General features: G+C 37.0%; 1 protein-coding gene across 2 annotated transcripts in view; it reads right to left on the reverse strand.

The window, feature by feature from the left end:
* The window catches only part of LOC145998905 (protein obstructor-E-like), a 28,868-nt gene extending 25,053 nt beyond the window's left edge, over window positions 1-3,815 (reverse strand). The window contains exon 1 of one of the 2 annotated variants that reach the window (XM_083135651.1): window positions 3,620-3,815. In XM_083135651.1, the coding sequence (XP_082991777.1) occupies window positions 3,620-3,668 (49 nt within the window). In that variant the 5' untranslated portion in view covers window positions 3,669-3,815. The remainder of the gene's footprint in view (window positions 1-3,619) is intronic. The other variant, XM_083135650.1, reaches the window with a different exon arrangement.
* Window positions 3,816-19,222: the final 15,407 nt, after the last annotated feature.

Genomic DNA, 19,222 nt, shown 5'->3' on the forward strand with positions numbered 1-19,222 from the left:
CTCCGTCACGGAGGTCGACGTTGGAGAAAGGGACAGAAGCTTGGACAAGGCATGTGTTTGTTCTACCATCTATTACATCAGTTTATCCTCATCGTTGCGATTAACCCAAGAGATTGAAAAGTGACGTAAAATAACATCCTCCCGTGTCCTTGGGAGGAATTAATTGAGCTTACGTGCCATAAACATGTGGAAAGGATAGCAAAAAAGATTAATAATAATAATAGTGCTTCCAAGTCTTCACGTTCAGGGTCACCATCCTCCTTTTTTTTAAAAAAAAAAATTACAACCGTGGTAATATATGACTGATAAATAACTATGTTTTGACAGCATAGTTTGCTTTAGTACGTGTGCACAATAAACTTTCCAATCCCATCGGCATACTCCTAGCGGAGAAAACTCTTCTTATATGTATCCTTTGACGAAGAAACATGCCTTTCTCTCATAAAGAGTTGCAGGCTTTCTTTCGTAAAACTGTGGAGAAATTCTTCACGGGTTGCGGAAGTTCTCAAGCGTATGGATGGCGAAAAGTTTGTAATTTTATTATTTAGACTTGAAGAAAATCAACTTTTACTGTCGACTTTTTCATTACTGCACAGAACTACAATAACTGCTTGTGGAAATATTGAACATCAAACCTACAAACATAATCAACGACTTTAAGACGAACGGCAAAGTATATTCTGCACTCCCTAAAGTTCCTGAAGAGGGGCAGATGATTATATATATATATATATATATATATATATATATAAATGTCAATCTCGGCAACCCATAAATGTATCTCTAGTTAGCGCTTTCGGCCATCCCTTCTAGCAAAAACGGCAAGTTCAGTCCATATTGATTTCAAATTGATATATCTATCGTGGAAACATAGTTCGTGAATTCAATCAGTTGCTATGCACAAGTCAGACCTGAGTTCATCTAACCGCTATGACATACTTTGTACAGCATGCCGAGAAATCAAGTCACATCCGAGGTAGCCGAAGGATTTTCAAATTCTCGAAAGGCCACGTTATAGAAATATAGTATATTGAACTCTAGCGTTATCAAACTATTAAGTTTACGACGGTGACAGAACTTGGCATTGAAAATCTGCTATTAAAATCCACTTATCGCCGAAGAGTTATGCAACACACATAACACCTTGTAGGGAAACTAGTATTTCAGGATCTAGGTGTCCCGTTTTTGTTGCCGCTGACTGTACATACGGGGTCGTTTTGAGTTTTAGGGTACCCAAGTCAAGTCGTGGGGTGGGGGGAGGTCAGTAACCTTACCTAGCGTCCCCGTTCCCTTGCACAGTCTTGTTCGTGACGTTGCGGTTTACTCAGTGGTAAAAAAGCAGGTGTTCCGCCTGATAATCTTAAACCTAGAGTGGTAGAAAAGCGGCGTAAAAATAAATAAGAGGGAAATAATGAGTTATTTGCCATGTACCTAGGTACGGTACATTTAACAGAACTAGGCAGAGAAAGCAAAAAGTATCATCCGGTATTATTACTATTGTTGTTTCATTGTTTCGAGGTCATTTCAAGCGAATTCAACCGCCCCTCCACCGGCTCGCCTTGACTTTGGAGCAGATACATATATGGACAAATAAGGTGTATATCCTTGAGTAGGAATAACAATTTATTGAGTTCAAACAATGCTATGCTGTGCTGCAATATTTTATTCTTAGATTTCTACTCTTCAGTCTTATAATGTTATGTTCTAATCTACAACACGGCGGAGTTGAACCAGAGTCGAGGCAAAGGTTCTATCCCTTTTACAAGAAGCTTTATTGCTGAGTATTTCCTTTAACCTAGGATAAGACCTTTCTGAATATCGCACTTTCTCAAAGGCAAATAGGTTTCTATGTTTCTTCTAGAACTTACTTTATGCACACAACCTAATCGAGACGAACCTATGGTGAGATACAAGCTGCTTGATGTCCCCGTAATATGTGCACCAGAGCACATCAGAACACGAAATCGAGAAAGTTGTAATGATATAGACAGTTCACGTAAACGATGTGCTAATGACTTATGCACCATTAAATCAGTCTTACTATGACCCATTTATGCCATATTTCTTATATTTCAATAGATGCGTTAGTTTATAGCAGATGAAGAGATATAATCCATAGCGCTTTGCTCTGAGTGAAGAAGAACAAATTGATAAAAGTTTAGTGAACTGAAAATAGTTTCTACTGCGGCATAGGAACTTTTCTATGACGGAATGTTCCAACCTTAGCTTAAGTATATTAACTGCCATCTTTCTGTATTTCCCACATACATAGGCGTAACTTGTCGGCGCAAGGGAGCCCAAATTTTCAGGTTTATGTAAATTTACAACTTAATGGTACTTTTTTTAACCTACTGGAACCCTAGGAGCAAAGTAACAAGTAATTTGTATGATTTTGCAAATGCAACAGTTATTTATCAAAATAGTGATTGATGATATTTTTGTGGGCTTGACAACTTTTGATTGTGACTACCCAAAATTAAGCTCCAAGTTCGAATCTGGTCCACCAAATGCACATACAATTTACAGATAATTGATGAATTTAGTGTTTTTACTAAATAACAAAATATTTTCTAGGTAATATTATTTCAATACATTAACAATTTCAAAATATACAGTGTTCCCTTAATTTCTACGAATCCTAGTATTGCTCCTGTACCAATAAAATGTATCAAGTGACAGCTGGAAATACCCTTGATTGCGATTTAATGTTGTGTTACATGAAAGAGAGAGACGGTATTAATTTGTAACCCGTGGTATGTGGTTGACATTACGTAAACTAGTGGTGTTACGTAAATATAAGTTTATGTAGCAGGAAACGTAGGAAGGCTTATATCAGAAGAGGCATTACCTTATAAGCATCAAGTTAACTTTCGGATCATTGTCTCTCTATCTTCTTTGGTACACTTAAAAACGTTAGAAATGCATTTTGTCATTACAGCCGCTCTTTTGTGACGAAGTGGTTAGAGTATAGCTCCACGACGCCAGGGATTCTAGGTTCGAATTGTGTATAAGACAGGGTATCACAATCCTATTTTATCGGTTCATCAACTCATTCTCATTGTCGTGATTATCCTAGAGAAATAGAAAAGCGAATTCAAATAAAAACAGAAATAGTTTATCCGTTATACATTTCGCGTTTGATATTTGTTACTGCAAATTCCTTTTGGAAGAGGCAAATTGTATGATTTTGCACGAAATTTATAGATATAGAGAGTTTGTTTGACTTTCTAAGTCCACAACGCACCGATAGGCTAATCGGGACTGGACCAACAGTTTAAAATAAGATCCGAACCACTACGTTCCCCCACCGGACATCGAACCCGGGACCCCTTGATTACAAGCCAACGATATTACCACTACGCCATCGGGAACACCCTATAGATATAGAGAGATAATACTCTAGTATTCTAAGCTAAAAACAAAGTTCTTATTCTTAGATAGAATGGTGTGTTGCAGTTACAACACTGGGAAAATAAAGTACTGGTCAAAAATCTCAGACTGTCAGCAAAACTATATTAGTGTGCAGGAATTTCGAATATTGCCTTTTTTCCTAATATAACCTAAGTGCAGAATTTCCTCCGTGACAATTACGATAATAATAATATTTATAAAATCTTACCTGTGGCTAGCAGAGCCGCTAAGGCTAAAGCAAGCATTCTAAACTCCATATTGAAATGTAGGCAGATACTTCGGTCACCTATCTTGTCCTGATGCCCCACTGAATCTTCAACTTCTGTTTTTCTTTTCCTTTGGCGTCCTACCACGCCACACTGTGACCAGATCGAGAACTAAACCCAGCTCCCTTTCTCGACTGGTTTTGTAGTGTCTAGCTGCAGGGATTCTCTTCACTGCACAGATCGTGATTTCTCATTGGCCGAGGAAGCTCTGACGTCTGTGTGTTGGTGATGTGCAAGAAACTGGGACGAACAAGGGTGGCGAGCGAGTATTCTGTGAGATATTTATCAACGATGAGAACTTCGGGAAGATGTTACCAAGAACGAGGGGAGATAGATCTTTGTTCCTTCGGAAGACAATGATGAAGCGTGTGAAGGAGCCAAGCAGGATCATGTCGTGGAAAAATAGGAAGTTTCGGGAAGGAAATACACGCTTGTTCACCGGCGTTTTGTTACCAGAAAAATGAGTCGATGATCCTGATGGCCGAGTAACCTAAATTTTCCTTAGCTTTCCAACTTTTCACGCTCTGCTCTTTTTTTGTGTGTGTGTGTGTGTTTGTGTGATTTCCACGACCACTTAACCCCCAGGGATACTTAAATCGCATACTGCTGATCTAATACCTGTCATATGTGCAAACTTTGTATTTGTGGGGAAAAAAAACTGAATTATGCTCATGTGCCTGTTACGGGATTGTTTGCCAGGGAAAGGCATTTTTTCCTCCTTGTACAGTGAGATGCACAAGTATTGCTCAGCAAATTCTTATATTGTTTTCTCTTGCATCATGTGTGCTTTTAAAAAATAGAATAAAAATCAAACAGCAGCTTGTTTGATACAAGTATTTTGTTTCAATTCATGAGGCTCTCATTGGGTAAAGTAAGTGCAGGAACATGGTGGTGAACAATTTGCTTGGTAAATACTTATGCATCCAACTGTACTGCCTCGTTTCTCCCTGGTGCCCACCAAAACCTGCATGAAGTTTTAGATTTTGTTTCTTTTTCTTTTGCGAGGAACCTTTCTGAATCTTACTTGTAATTATCAGCTCTTTATAATAATCCATGGTAATGCCCAGTTTCCGATTCAAGAGTGGTTCTTGGACTACAGCCTTGTGCACACTCCGAGCAAACAATTCTATAAAAAGCGAAAAAATGTGATCTTCGAAATGTGGCATAATTTTTTTTTAAAAAAAAAATAACCATCTGACATAGCTGAGCCTAAAGTTATAACTGAAATTGTACATAGAATGGGCTCACAATGGTGTTATCCACTGGCCACCACATACATATATATATCCCAGGCCTTGGTATTGCCATTGAAAAAAAATGTTCACCTTAAATTTATTTCCCATCGGAGGAAGCCATAGACACTCACCCTTTGACACCTTCCTTTTCGAAGAAACTTCATGTCAGTAATATCTGAATTCCGAAAGAGACAAGGTATAATTATCTGCTTTAATTTTTCCAACTCGGTATCTGTTGAGTACACAGCGATAGGGTAACACATTAGACAAACATGTTATTTGAGAAATATCCGTTGGAGGGCAAATTCCACTAACTTATTAAGTTAAGCTTCAGAATATTATATAGCCCAAAAGGCTAAAATTTGCAATCAAAAAGGGGACTCAGCATGGCCGTATTTAGAGGGGGGGTTTCTAGGGTTCAACCCCCCCCCCCCGAAACATCTGACATGTTTTATTAATGGAAGTTCAGAAACCAAAATCTGTAACTCTTTTCAAAAATTTTTTTGAAGGATTACAAAAATACAAGGAGACAATGTTGAAACGAGCGAGCTAGAATTTTCATACATTTGGAATTCTGAAAGTTGAGTGAAACAGGATTTATTCTCGGAATTGCAGCCCACCCGCGGCCCCTCCATTATCACTTCTGCTGTCATCTTTCCAGTGTTGCTCCTGCGTCACAAGGAATATAGACTGAAGATTCCCTTATGATTGTCCCAATATTCCATTTCCAACTTTTAAATTCCCTGTCCGATAAAGTCAAAAATCCCCCTTCATAGGAGTTCAAACCTACGATCTTCAGTTTCGTAGCGCATTACGTTCACGATTGAGGTTACAATCCATGCACCAGGCTAAGTTTTCAAAGAGAATAACTGGTTCCACACTTTTCAAAATTCCAAAAATTAAGTTTTAAGGTCAAACAACAAAAACTTTATGACTAAAATTTCCATTTAAATTTTAGAGCTTTTTCTTGAAGGTATCTTAAAATTTAATAACAAAGTATAATAATTGGGCATTTCAGTACACACTGTATGAAACGTAAAAAAACAAAAAAAACCTTTATGCTGGATATTCACTCATAATAATAATAATAATAATAATAATAATAATTATTATTATTATTATTTTGGAATAAAATTGTTTTATTATTATGAAATTTTAATTATTATTGTATAATTATTGTTATTATTTATATTATTCGAATTTCTGGCGATGCCCATGGGAACAATTATGAATGAACCCCCCCCGAAAATTTTTCCTGCCAACGGCCATGGGACTCAGTAACCACAAGGTGAGAATCCCCCCTCAAATACCACAAACATCAGCACCCCAAAATAAATTGAAAACCAAAATCTGTGACAAAACAGTCCATTCAGGCCAAAGACCCACCATAGATATTATCTGTTTTTCTAAACGGAAGTCTGGGGCCTCCCCGATGGCGCAGTGGTAGCGTTGTTGCCTTGTAATCAAGGGGTCCCGGGTTCGATACTCGGTGGAGGAACAAGTTATTCGGATCACACTTTAAACTGTAGGTCCAGTCCCGATTAGCCTTACTGTGTCTACCACTTCTTCTCAAATTACTCCCTAATTACATTCTCGATACTGGGTCAAAATTACAATTGGGGATTCCCTCCAGAAATCGAACCCAAGACCATTACGTGTTTAGTATATTTATATTAATTTTCATATCGCAGAAGATATAATAACCAGAAAAATAATAGGCGTAGAGCTGACAACTCTGCACTGTAAAAAGACATGTCAAGAAACAGAAATATAAGGCCATGGATGTTCCCAAGGTAAAATATTCCGGAGGTAAAATAGTCCCCCGTTCGGATCTCCGGGTGGGGACTACTTTGGGAGGTCCCTGGACTAAGGATAAGATCTACGTTAGGAATAAGGATATTAAATTAGGTACCTGGAATGTTCTGAGCCTTTACCGGCCTGGGGCATTTCAGTGTACAGTTAATGAGATAGTCAAGTATAAATTAGATGTAGTAGCTGTCCAGGAAGTTAGGTGGCCAGGAGAAGGGAATTGTAAAACTAAAAATTATACTTTTTTCTATGGTGGTACTGAAAATCATAATTTTGGAACAGGCTTTTTCATAAATAATAGAATTATCGCGGCTCTTAAAACAGTAGAATTTATTAATGATAGGATATCATATGCAGTTTTACAGGGTAGGTGGTGTAAAATTATTTTAATAAACATACATGCACCAACGGAAGATAAAGATGATAATACTAAAGATGATTTTTATACAGAGTTAGAACAGGTCTTTGATAAATTTTCTCAGTATGATATGAAAATTCTGTTAGGTGACTGTAATGCACAGATTGGCAAAGAAGATACATTTAAACCCACGATTGGTAAAGAAAGTCTTCATGAATTAAGTAATGATAATGGTATAAGATTGATTACTTTTGCAACCTCAAAGAATTTAATTGTGAAAAGTACCACTTTTAAACATAAAGATATCCATAAATATACCTGGTCTTCTCCAGATGGTAAAACTCATAATCAGATAGATCATATTCTCATTGATAAGAGAAGGCATACTAGTATAATTGACGTTCGTACACATAGAGGTGCTGACTGTGCCAGTGACCATTATTTAGTAATTGCTAAATTAAGAGAAAGACTCTCAGTGATAAATCATAAGCAACAAAATCTAAAAGTTATAAAATTTGATACAGGAAAGTTTACTGATGAAAGAATTAAGAAAGATTACCAAATTAAACTGTCAAATAGATTTGATGTTTTGCAGGATTTAAATGATGATGAACATATAAATGAAACAGACGTAAATATGAATTGGGAGCACATACGTAATGCAATAGAATCAGCAGCTAAAGAAAGTATAGGATACCATAAACCAAGAAAGAGTAAGCCATGGTTTGATAATGAATGTCATAATCTAATAGAAATAAGAAATCAGGCTAGACTTGGGTGGTTAAATAACTCGGATGATACAAATCTAAGCAATTATAATAGAATAAAGCGAGAAGTTAACCGCACGTTTAGAAGTAAAAAAAGAGATTACTTGAAAAGCAAAATTAACGAAATTGAAACAAACAGCAAAAATAAAAATATCAGAGATTTATATAAAGGTGTAAATGAATTTAGAAAGGGGTGGCAACCTAAAGTAAACTTGATAAAAGATAAAGACGGTGATTTTCTAGCTGACCCAAGCGATATTCTAAATAGATGGAAGAACTACTTTAATGACCTTTTAAATGTCCATGTAGGAGATAAATCCGAAGTAAATGAAGTACACACAGCAGAACCTTTAGTTCCAGAACCTAACTTGACTGAAGTTAAAGATGCTATTAAAAGGCTAAAGAATAACAAAGCACCTGGCATTGATTTAATACCAGCTGAGTTAATTAAATATGGTGGAAATTCATTAATATGTCAAATTCATAAATTAATTTGTTTAATATGGAATAAAGAAGAAATCCCTCAACAGTGGAAAGAATCCATAATTGTTCCTGTGTTTAAAAAAGGTGATAAAATGAACTGCAATAATTACCGTGGAATTTCTCTACTCTCAACAACATACAAAATATTGTCTAACATTCTTTTAACAAGACTAACCCCATATGCTAATGAAATTATAGGTGATTATCAATGTGGATTTAAACGTAACAGATCAACTACAGATCAAATTTTTCACATCAGACAGACACTTGAAAAAAAGTGGGAATATAATCAAAATGTCCATCAGCTATTCATTGATTTCAAAAAAGCATATGATTCGGTCAAAAGAGATAAATTATATAATATATTAGTAGAGTTTGGAATACCTAAGAAGCTTGTTAGTATGATAAAAATATGCACCAGTGAAACAGAAAGTAAAATTCGTGTGGGTAATAATATGTCTGACAAATTTATAATTCATGATGGGTTAAAACAAGGAGATGCATTATCTCCATTGCTCTTTAATTTTGCCTTAGAATATGCTGTAAGGAAGGTAAAAGAAACTAAAGAAGGACTAAAATTAAATGGTGTGACTCAGTTGTTAGCATATGCAGATGATGTAGACTTACTGGGGGATGATATAAATACGATTAAGAATAATGCTAAAATATTTTTCAAAACTGCTAAAGAGATAGGTTTGGAAGTTAACAAAGAGAAAACTAAATATATGCTTACAGGCCGAAACCAAGTGTTAGGTAATAATCAAAATCTAATTATTGATAACAACTCGTTTGAACCAGTTTCCAAATTCAAATACTTAGGAGTAATATTAACAAATGAAAATTATATTAAAGAGGAAATAAAAAGTAGGCTTAATTCAGGAAATGCATGTTACTTCTCTCTTCATAAACTTTTGTCTTCTCGTTTAATATCTAAGAAACTAAAAGTTAAAATATACAAAACAGTAATTTTGCCTGTAGTATTATATGGGTGTGAAACTTGGTCCCTTACATTGAAAGAGGAACATAAATTGAGAGTATTTGAAAATAAGATCCTTAGGAAAATATTTGGACCTAAAAGGGATGAGGAGACAGGTGAGTGGAGAAGGTTACATAATTCAGAACTACATAATTTGTATTCATGTCCAGATATTATTAGAATAATTAAATCAAGAAGACTTAGGTGGGCAGGCCATGTGGCACGAATGGGAGAGGAAAGAGGAGTTTACAGGATTCTTGTTGGGAAACAAGATGGTAAGAGACCTGTAGGAAGGCCAAGACGAAGATGGAGGGACAACGTTGAGATGGACCTAAAGGAAATCGGTAGGGATGGAAAAGAGTATATAGATCTTGCTCAAGATAGGGACAGATGGAAGGCCTGTGTTGCTGCAGCCATGAACCTTCGGGTTTAAGAAGGCTAGAGAGTTAGTTAGTTAGTTAGTTAGAAAAATAATAATGTGATCTATATAAGGATAAAAGGTGCAGGTAATATTCCTCGTCATTACTACTCAAGGGGTTTGTAATATGTTCAGATGAGGTTTAAGAAGTCTGAAAGGAATACGCAGTGTGCGAATTAACGGGAGATATGCCGGGGATCTCCCCCCACAAAAAAAATTATCCCCGGCAAAATAAACTTATTTTTTCCCCTCTTAGTTTATTTTACTGGCTGGCAACATTGTAGGAATTTGCATACCTCCCAAAAATCTACCCTCCGAAGTGAAATTACAAATACGCCACTGAGTGGCATCCCCCCCCCAAGCAAAAAGCTTAATTCGCACAGTTGGAATACGTACCACACAACTTGCATTAAATGGCTGAGTCGAGAATGTGCACCTTTTACCGTACACGTGCGATTATATTGTCATTAATTAGAAATAGCCACAATCGTGGAAATAGCAATTTCCCTATTCAGATTTTATTGCTCGTAGAAAGTGGAATCTGCGGTTACTATCCAAACCAGTCCAGCTGAACAGTTTAATGACCTTGACCTTAAAATATAAACATGAAGGAGATACGCGGCTGTAATGTGCAGAGCGTGCAAGAACATATGCACCAACACTTCCATGACTGCGTGCATAAAATAATTTGATTTGATTTGATTTTAAAATTTTGGGTGCGTCAGCACTAAGGCTATTTTGCACCCGTCACACTATACGGGGTCCAGCCCCTTACCGTTTCACATAACAACTCTAACGTTGCTTAATTAAAATCATAAAATGTTAAAATATTAAAATGTTCTGACTTTCGTTAAAAGCCGAGGCTGCAAAGAACACTCAGCACAAATAAGGACAAAACACAGGACAACACAAACAAAATTATACTGGCCATGGGGCCAGTCGCCAGAGCCTCGTTAGTCTGCAGTCCAGGGTGTACTACGTGGAAGTGAGGTTGACTATTGGGTGCACTATGTGGAAGAAGCACCCCTTACACCCTGCATAAAATAATAGTTCTTCCACTTTACACTCGACCATTTGGAGATGGTGGGTAACATGTAAAAAAGAGAGCATGCAGAAACTAGCCCTGTTAGACATACGTACCAACCTCGACATTATAAATTATAATGTGTTACATTTTCTAAGACCAAACAAATGCATATATATGCATTATAGCGCATCTCTTTTTCATTTTCTGCTTTCTAATAATACTTTGATTGATATCAATTGTGGAAAATTTGGGATAATATTTACAGTACAAATGCTCTCTTTATTAGCTTCCTAAATATCGGAATGCCACGTGCTTCTCCAATGTCGTAGTGGTAACGTCGTCGATTCCCGGTATAGGCACATAGTGGTTCGGATACCACTTTAAATTGTAGGTCCAATTTCGATTGGCCTATCTGTGGACTTAGAACTCAACATCAAACTCGAAATGACGAGTGGTAATGTTTGTTGACTCTTACTGTTATGGAACAAATCTATGTCTGTAACGAGCTTATCTGCGATTTGCTGCCTTTGTTTAGGAAATCAGATGTTTTCTAGGCAGTATTATCAGTTTCTGAGGTACTGCGACAGGTCAAGTGATGTTCATAAATTGACATGGAAATACGGACATCCTGAGTTGTTTCAACAGCCCCATTGACAAAGTGTGGTGCCGAAACGCCTTGTACAGTCACCGCCAATAGAAATGGAACACCTAGATTCTGAAATGCTCACTTCACACCATGGCGTTATGTGTGTTGCCTAACTCAACGGCGATGGTAGAAGTTGCCATTGGAAATTTGCTCTTAAAATCTATTCATCTAGTTGTCCCGTTTTTATTGCCGGTGACTGTACCTAAACCAAATTTACTTTACCATGATACTTCTTCATACATAACCAATTACTTAATGATAACTCATTTATTTTGTTTGTAGTAACTACAAATTAAAAATATTATTGGTAATTGTGAGCCTGTTCAGCGTGGTTGCATACATTCAGGATACAATTCTGTTTCTCGAAGGTTCGTAGCGTCGAAACGAGGACTTAAATACAAAAACATCAAGAAGAATTGTTTGCCTTATTGACCTTTATACACAGAGTTAAAAGTAGGTTCTGTAATGACCAAAAATGTGTTTCTCATAACCAAATCTTTGTTTGGTTAGATGTGAACATTTGCTTAGAGTTACTAAGAAATTCAATCAAAATTTACGAAATTTAGTAAAGGTTACCAAGTTTTTTGTTTTCGGTTATCACAAAAGCTTAACCAAATGTGATTTGTTGATTCATTCAAATTTGTTTCCCATGTGTACACCGTGAAGGTTTGTGGTATGACACGCTGTATATATTGTTCATACTAGCATATAGTATTCCGAGAGTTGAGATTGTAGACCCCTCAAGACTTGAGAAGAGACCAAGAACGATACAGTCATTTACACAACTCGGTAGGAGACGAAGATTGGTATGTCTCGTCTCTCCTCTTCTCGATACTTCTGACTTGTAATTTCAAAGGGACGGGAACGCAATATATGATCTTTTATAAACTGTATTTCGGTTCAAAACCTATACATTTACTGCAGTTATCGTGGTGATGACAAAAATAAACCACTCACTATATTACAAAGTATTTTTGTTGCAAAATTATGGCTCAGGTTATGGGCTAAAATTTCTACAAGTTTCGTTTCTTACTCATCAAAAATGTGATATGCACATTAGCGTGTAATGTTAATTGGCCATTATCCGTTGTCTAGTGCTCTAAACTATACTTATTCTAACACTGTGTTTCGAGAGAGTACCTCTTCTCTCGTCTTAGAGTGTTAGAATAAGTATAGTTTATAGCACTAGACAATGGATAATGCCCAATTAACATTTCACGCTAATGTAGAACCATTGTCGTTAAAATTTAGAGGACTATGGTATAGACATGCATAAATTTGGAGCGATGGTTACACAGAGAAAATCGGCTTCTCGTTCCCCAAACTTGGTTTGCATCTGCCGATTTCACTCAAATGCAATACCAGATGAGTACGCAAAGACGGGAAAAAACATTTTAATTTAGGCAATTACCGTGGTTATAAAATTTATGAATTGACCCCCCCCCCCACCTCCCACTCATACTTCTCCTAATTCAATCATAATATTACAAATATGTTATTGACAAGATTGTAGTGCAAGTAATGCCCGAAGGTCCGGAAAAGTAGACCAGAAAGATTGTGTATATATATTGTTGTGAAGCAACATTCAAAACTCTACATTGGTTGATGAGTTTTGCAAAGTTATTTTAATCCCAACTCTAACAACGCTAAATATGAAACATTTTTTGTGGTTAAAATAATTAATGTATATGAAGCTAAGGGGTGGGCTCTGGTGGTGAACCCCCCCCCCCAGAAATCCTACAAATGTTTCTTTGAAAATAGTGTGTAGTGGTAATTAATGTTATTTCCTTAGCAGGATTAAACATTTTATATAATAAGTTTGAATATACTAAAAAAAAATATCTTCAAGGCTTCAACCCCCAAACATTTTTTCACCTTTAGATGGCGACTGCTGATAAGGGATGACCCCCCCCCCCCGAAATAAAATTCTGGCTACTGGCCTTCTGATAATGAAATCTAAATCGCTTAAAAAAAATGTTATTGGTTATAGTTTAAGTATGTTTATTAATAATAAATAATTAGGAACAATTAAATTATAACGATTCCTTCCTTGGGCTGCAGTAACTTGCCCACCCATTATTTTTGCATAAATACGGCCATGCACAGCTTGAATATTAAAATCAAAATAGGCTTTAAGTTTATTTGTATAAGAGGATACTTGTTCTTGTTGGTGACAATGAATAACTAGATTTTGACGAAACCAGAGAAATTGCTACTATATCAATATATCAGATCAAGTTGGCACAGAATACATAGTGTCTTCTTTTCTTCTCTAACTTTCTCAAAGTTCGTGAAGTGCATAGATGGAAAAATCAACCTGCTCTTCATACGATTCTAACAGGGGACGTCCCAAGCACCGAGAAAGTGAGTTGACACCCATAAGGTTCTTTTCCACTCGCAGTTAAGTTTCACAAGATTGCGTTGCTCAAGACAATCCAACCATCGAAAGCACCTCAGTGACCTTCGCACATGGACTCAATAAGGAAATCGGCATTTCGTCTGCGATGAAGCAGCTCAAAACAAGTTTGAAAGTTAACTCCAGTTTCAGTGGCAGGTATCGTGCAACATTATGTTGGGCTTTCGTAGAGTGGAAACCTGGAGAGCAGCGGCGGCGCCAAGATTAATCATCTGAGGGTGCTGAGGGGGTGCGGAATGAAATTTAGGGGTTGCTACGTTGAAAATAAAGAAAACATGAAATATGCATGCATGTTTTAGTCCCTAAATCAAATATCAATCAACTTTTAGTAGGCATCTAAGATAATATGCTAATGAAGCTGAAGAAACGACTTGCTTATTTTTTGCCTGATTTTAACACAACGACGACGTTTGGAAATTTGAAAGAAAAGTTTGTTCAAGACAGGCCAATGACATATATGAACGACTGGAGAACTTTTTCTTCCATGGTGAGGCGAGCAAGGCAAGGCATTTTTCCACGGAGAGGGGTCGAGGTATATTTTCCACCCTAAGAGAGTTGCTCACTCTCTCTCTAAAAAAAAATCTCCAGTTTGAAGTTACCATGTTCCTGCAACGCTCTTATAATTATAAACATAAATCACCGTGACCGAAATGTACACTTTTAGATTGACATCCATTGTTTGAAGTCCACTTTATGCACATATAGGCTAATCGGGACTGAACCTACAGTTTAAAGAGGGATCCGAACCACTATGTGCCTTCACCGGGTATCGAACCTGGGATCCCTTGATTACAAGGCGAAATTCAGTTATTAATCAAATGTCAAATACGTTCTATAGGTGGCAACAACTGCTGAGTGTTCAGTTGGTGTGCGTTGGGTAAAAGAAAGAGATCGCTACTATGCAACCTAACGTTCTGCAATTTGAAAAATAAAATAACACAATAAATACGAAATCATGTAGTCACTTTCATATGATTATCAATTCAATTTTTTTGGACTACTTCATTTTTCTGTAAATGTTCCGTTGCTTTGTTGCCTCTCTTTACATATGTGTTCGTTTTACATAATACATAGGCTACCTTCTGTCTGCACAGATGCTGTGGTGTCAGGACAAAACGTTTAGTGCACAGCAACTTCTTAGTTAAAATCCCTTGGGCCACACTGTCTCCCAACAATGAATTATAACATTTCTTACAACAAGACTTCGTAACAGTCTTTGAAAAATCTGAAATGGTACGTTTACTAGAACAAATAGAACGAATTAACATGGAAACTACCGTCACAATACAACTCGCGTTAATTAATTTCACAAGAACGACCTGATATTTGAAAGCAATTAAAATTGTTGTTCCAATGCGACTTGATGAGGAAGAACAAGTAAGCGGACAACAAAACCGTGTATTAACAGTACAAAGGAAAATATACAACTCACACTGAGGTACACAAACAGACTACTTGAAACACAACAGGAAACAATTATTTACAACAATTCTGAAGAAATAAAGACAAGGGGCGCTGATCTTTATAGACTGGCAACAATACAGGAAATTAAATGCGGAATCTTTTTGAGAGTAGGATCCATAGTTGCCTGTTGTAAATAATAACAGCAGTCTCACGTCAGCACCTAACATTCGGCCCTCAATATAACAACGACATGACATAATATGACACTGTAAGAGGTAATATTTTCGGTAGGATAGGTTTTGGATAGGGAGTGCTGAAGGGGGTGCGGAAGAAAAATAAGGGGTGCACAATTTAATATTCATAGAGTCTACGTTTGTTCATTGTCGACCAGAAGCGCCACTCACCGAGTGGACAGAGATGCGGTCTAGCCCACCGAAAGAGTCTACATGAGAAATTTTCAAATTATTGATAGTAGAGCAAGAATCCGCAGAAGGAGAGAAAGGCAAAGAGACAAGGTGATAGAAACAACCAGAAAGAATTATAAAAAAAGAAATGATAGGGGAAGCGAGAGAGAAAAAGTGTGTGCGAGATAGAAAAATGTATGTAAACATAGGAAGAAAAAGATAAACAAAGAAAGAGATAGATAAAAAAGAGGAAGAAAGATGACAAACAAGGAAGACAAAAGAAAAGATAGAAAGAGAGGAAATGTAGAAAGAATGAGAGGGAGAGAGAGAGAGAGAAATATATAAAAATAGGAAGAAATAAAAAGAAAAAGACAGGAAGAGGAAGAGAGAATAAGATAGAAAGAATGCTGAAGGAAGAGAGAGGAAGCGATAAGGAGATATAGCTGTACATAAACAGAGCAAGAAAGGATAGAAAAGAAAAGGAACAAAATGAAGGAAGAAAGGGCAAAAGAGCTTACCAGCTATGATCACTGAGACTTACGTATATATTTAACTAGGAGTTTATTTTCGCTGAGTTGGAGTAAGTTGTTCGATTCTTGCACACATTTTTTTTACGCATGGGCACATTGTGAAATTCAAAAATCTGAAAGTTGAAAGTGAACCATCCCCGGGGAGGGGTCAGTTGCTAAGTGAGGGAAATCCATCTATGATATTGTCACTGCGTCGAATATAAGAAGCGCGACTGTATGTTTATAATCAACAACAAATTCGGAATGCAAATTTATAACGTTTCTGTTATATCAGATACTCCGTTATCAATCCGATTCCTGGTTTCATTCCAGTATATAATATTTGACAGTTATTTTCAGTCATTTATCATTTCCAGTAGATCTTCTTTTATAGATTGAAGGCAGAAGCAAAATTCCCCAGTCCAGGCCTGTCATCTAGCCATAGACGTCGGGAGGAAGAAACAGGTTCGTCGACCACCTTCCCTTCCCACTTCGAAATTGGCATCGTTCATTTCAAAGTACAAAAAAGCGGTAGGTAAACCAGGGCCCAATATTGGGCTGTAGTGCTATTGGATTATTAAGAGATCAAACAACATTAACTTCATGCCCAAATTTTCTCCAACTTTTAAAGGTTGTTCTTGCACGAAGTATGTAAAAGTCAATAAGAAAACAGAATAACTATACACTAAGTGAAATAAAAAAAATATAATAAAAATCAGTTGTGGTGGATACTCAGTCATCTGGTGGATCGAGTAGAAAAACCTTCCTAAGAATACAATAATGATAAGAATAATAAATTTAAATAAAATAGGTTTATTTTTGTAAATTTTATTAGATATTATTTTAAAATAATAATCAACCATGATAATAATTATTAGTATTGTTATTATTTGTACTATAACTTTTGAATTGACCTGACCCCTCTCCCCACAGAAATTTCTGGCGACACCTATCCTTCTAGCTCGATATTTTTGGCATCGATGTTCAAATGAAATGAACTGACCGCTGCAGCCTTAATTTATATCCAGAGCTCAATACCACACCCGTCGAGAGATCAAGTGAATCCTCAACAGACGCATCATCCGCAGATATCACACTTTGCGACCGGATTTTCAGAGTGGCCTTAGGGAGAGACGAGAGCTTGAGCAGGTGTTCGGTTGTTTTATGGCTTTGCTTCGGCGACACTTTTGTCCTTGTCTCTGTGTCGTCAAACCTGTTCACGGTAGCTATCTTGCAATATTGGGGCTTAATTGCCAATAGTCTACAACTCCACTTGAAAAAAGAGAAAAAGAAATTAAATTTGTGTCGAGAAAGGTTAGGAGGATTTCAAGGAGGGAAGCTTCCCAGCTTTGGCCAGTCGAAACAATACTTATGTTATTTGTATATTATTGAGTTTCAGTACTGGGAAGCTGCAATCGTCATTGCGCACATTAAAGAAAATCTGAGGTAAATAGCTTATACACAATGCCCCTTCATTTGCCTATTCTAAAACCTTTGATGCATTACCTACATCCGGACAATAAACCTTTTCGAGCAAGGCCTCATCTCCAAGAAGCTATCAAGTCGCAGCAAGCCACGGCACCTAGCGACCTGTTTAGTGAGATGAGTCAAGGCAAAATGGATAATAAACCTTTTCCTGCTCCCACAAAAATAGGCAATAATTAGGCTGGAGAGTTCAATGAACTAACCGATCACTGACTGCATGTGACATTATATACATCCGTGCTTTTCCGATGGAAGTTAGGTCTGTTTACATGTACCCCTGCCTTATCATAAATCAGTCCCCTTGTATCTTTCTGTTTAGCCCTGCTTTCCTGTTCGTCCCCTCTCTCTCTCTCTCTCTCATATACACACAATCTCTCAGGTTTCCTCTCTGACGTCTTTTTTGTTTCTCTGTCCCTCGATCATTGAGTCTTTGAGTCTACATCACCTTCCCCATCTCCTTGCCTCTCTCTCGTTTTCTTCTACTTTCCCTGCCTGTACCTCTTTCTTTCTCTCTGCGTTCAGATCTCTCTCTCTCTCTTTCATCTTTACTCTCTTTCTCTCTTTGTCTAACTATTATATTCTCCCTCCCTTGCTACTACTCTTTCCCTCAGTTTCTGCACGCTTTCGTATTTAAATCTAACCTCCTTCGACTCTGTTTTTGTGTGTCAGCGTGCCCTTTAATCTCTGTTTCTAAAAAATAATGAAGTACATAGTTCAGTTCAAAACGTATGAGCTCCAGACATATGTTACCTTACCTTAGTTCCATACCCAAGTCAAAACAAGTGTGTTTAAGTAAGTAGCTCCCTAGTTTCCTTACGATGGTAGGTTGCCACCGGTCCTATACACAGGCCGAAAACCCAGAGAATGAAGCCAGGTGGACTCGAACCCATGCCGTCCCGCAGTCGGAGTCATTTTTCATAAGTTATGTAAACACACACATTATGACTAATTGGCAAATCACATACATGTATTCAGGATGCTGTATATAATGCTATTTAGTATATGTATTGTTTATACTCTTCACTGTCACCTAAAATATTTATTATTTCTATATACTAACACACACACAATTATATTAAGCAGTGACGTAGCGCATTACTGTAATGAAGGCGAGAGTTTAATGAGTTCATATTGCTAAGATTGGTTATGTTTTGTTCGTTCCGTCGTAATGACTGTTGTTAATCCCCTCACCTCCATCTTCTGATGCGTCTAAAAGTAATAGTAAATCGCCAATTAACGTAAGTAAATGGTTATTGCGACGGAGCTGATGCGATAAAAAACTACTAACAACTATTTTATAGCCTATAGTGAGTGACAAAAAAAGGAAAACCTGAGAATGATTGTTAATTTGCCACTGCTTTGTATCCAAAATACTTGTCTTATTTCAACATAAAGTATGAGATCTAACAAACGTTACACTAAATTCAAAACAATCACCTTCAGACTTAGCTCTACGTAACTTAATTCTGCGCATTCCACGTGGCACATGATTTCTTCCAACCATCGAAATGGCTTCCGGAAATGCTGAATCTCAGACTCTTTCCTTTCATCTCGTGAAATACACAGACCAATGTTAATTTACCAGAAAGGTGGATAAACTTTTTATAC

The sequence above is a fragment of the Lepisma saccharinum genome, chromosome 14 (genome assembly GCF_977018435.1).
Source record: "Lepisma saccharinum chromosome 14, izLepSacc3.1, whole genome shotgun sequence".
Taxonomy (NCBI): domain Eukaryota; kingdom Metazoa; phylum Arthropoda; class Insecta; order Zygentoma; family Lepismatidae; genus Lepisma; species Lepisma saccharinum.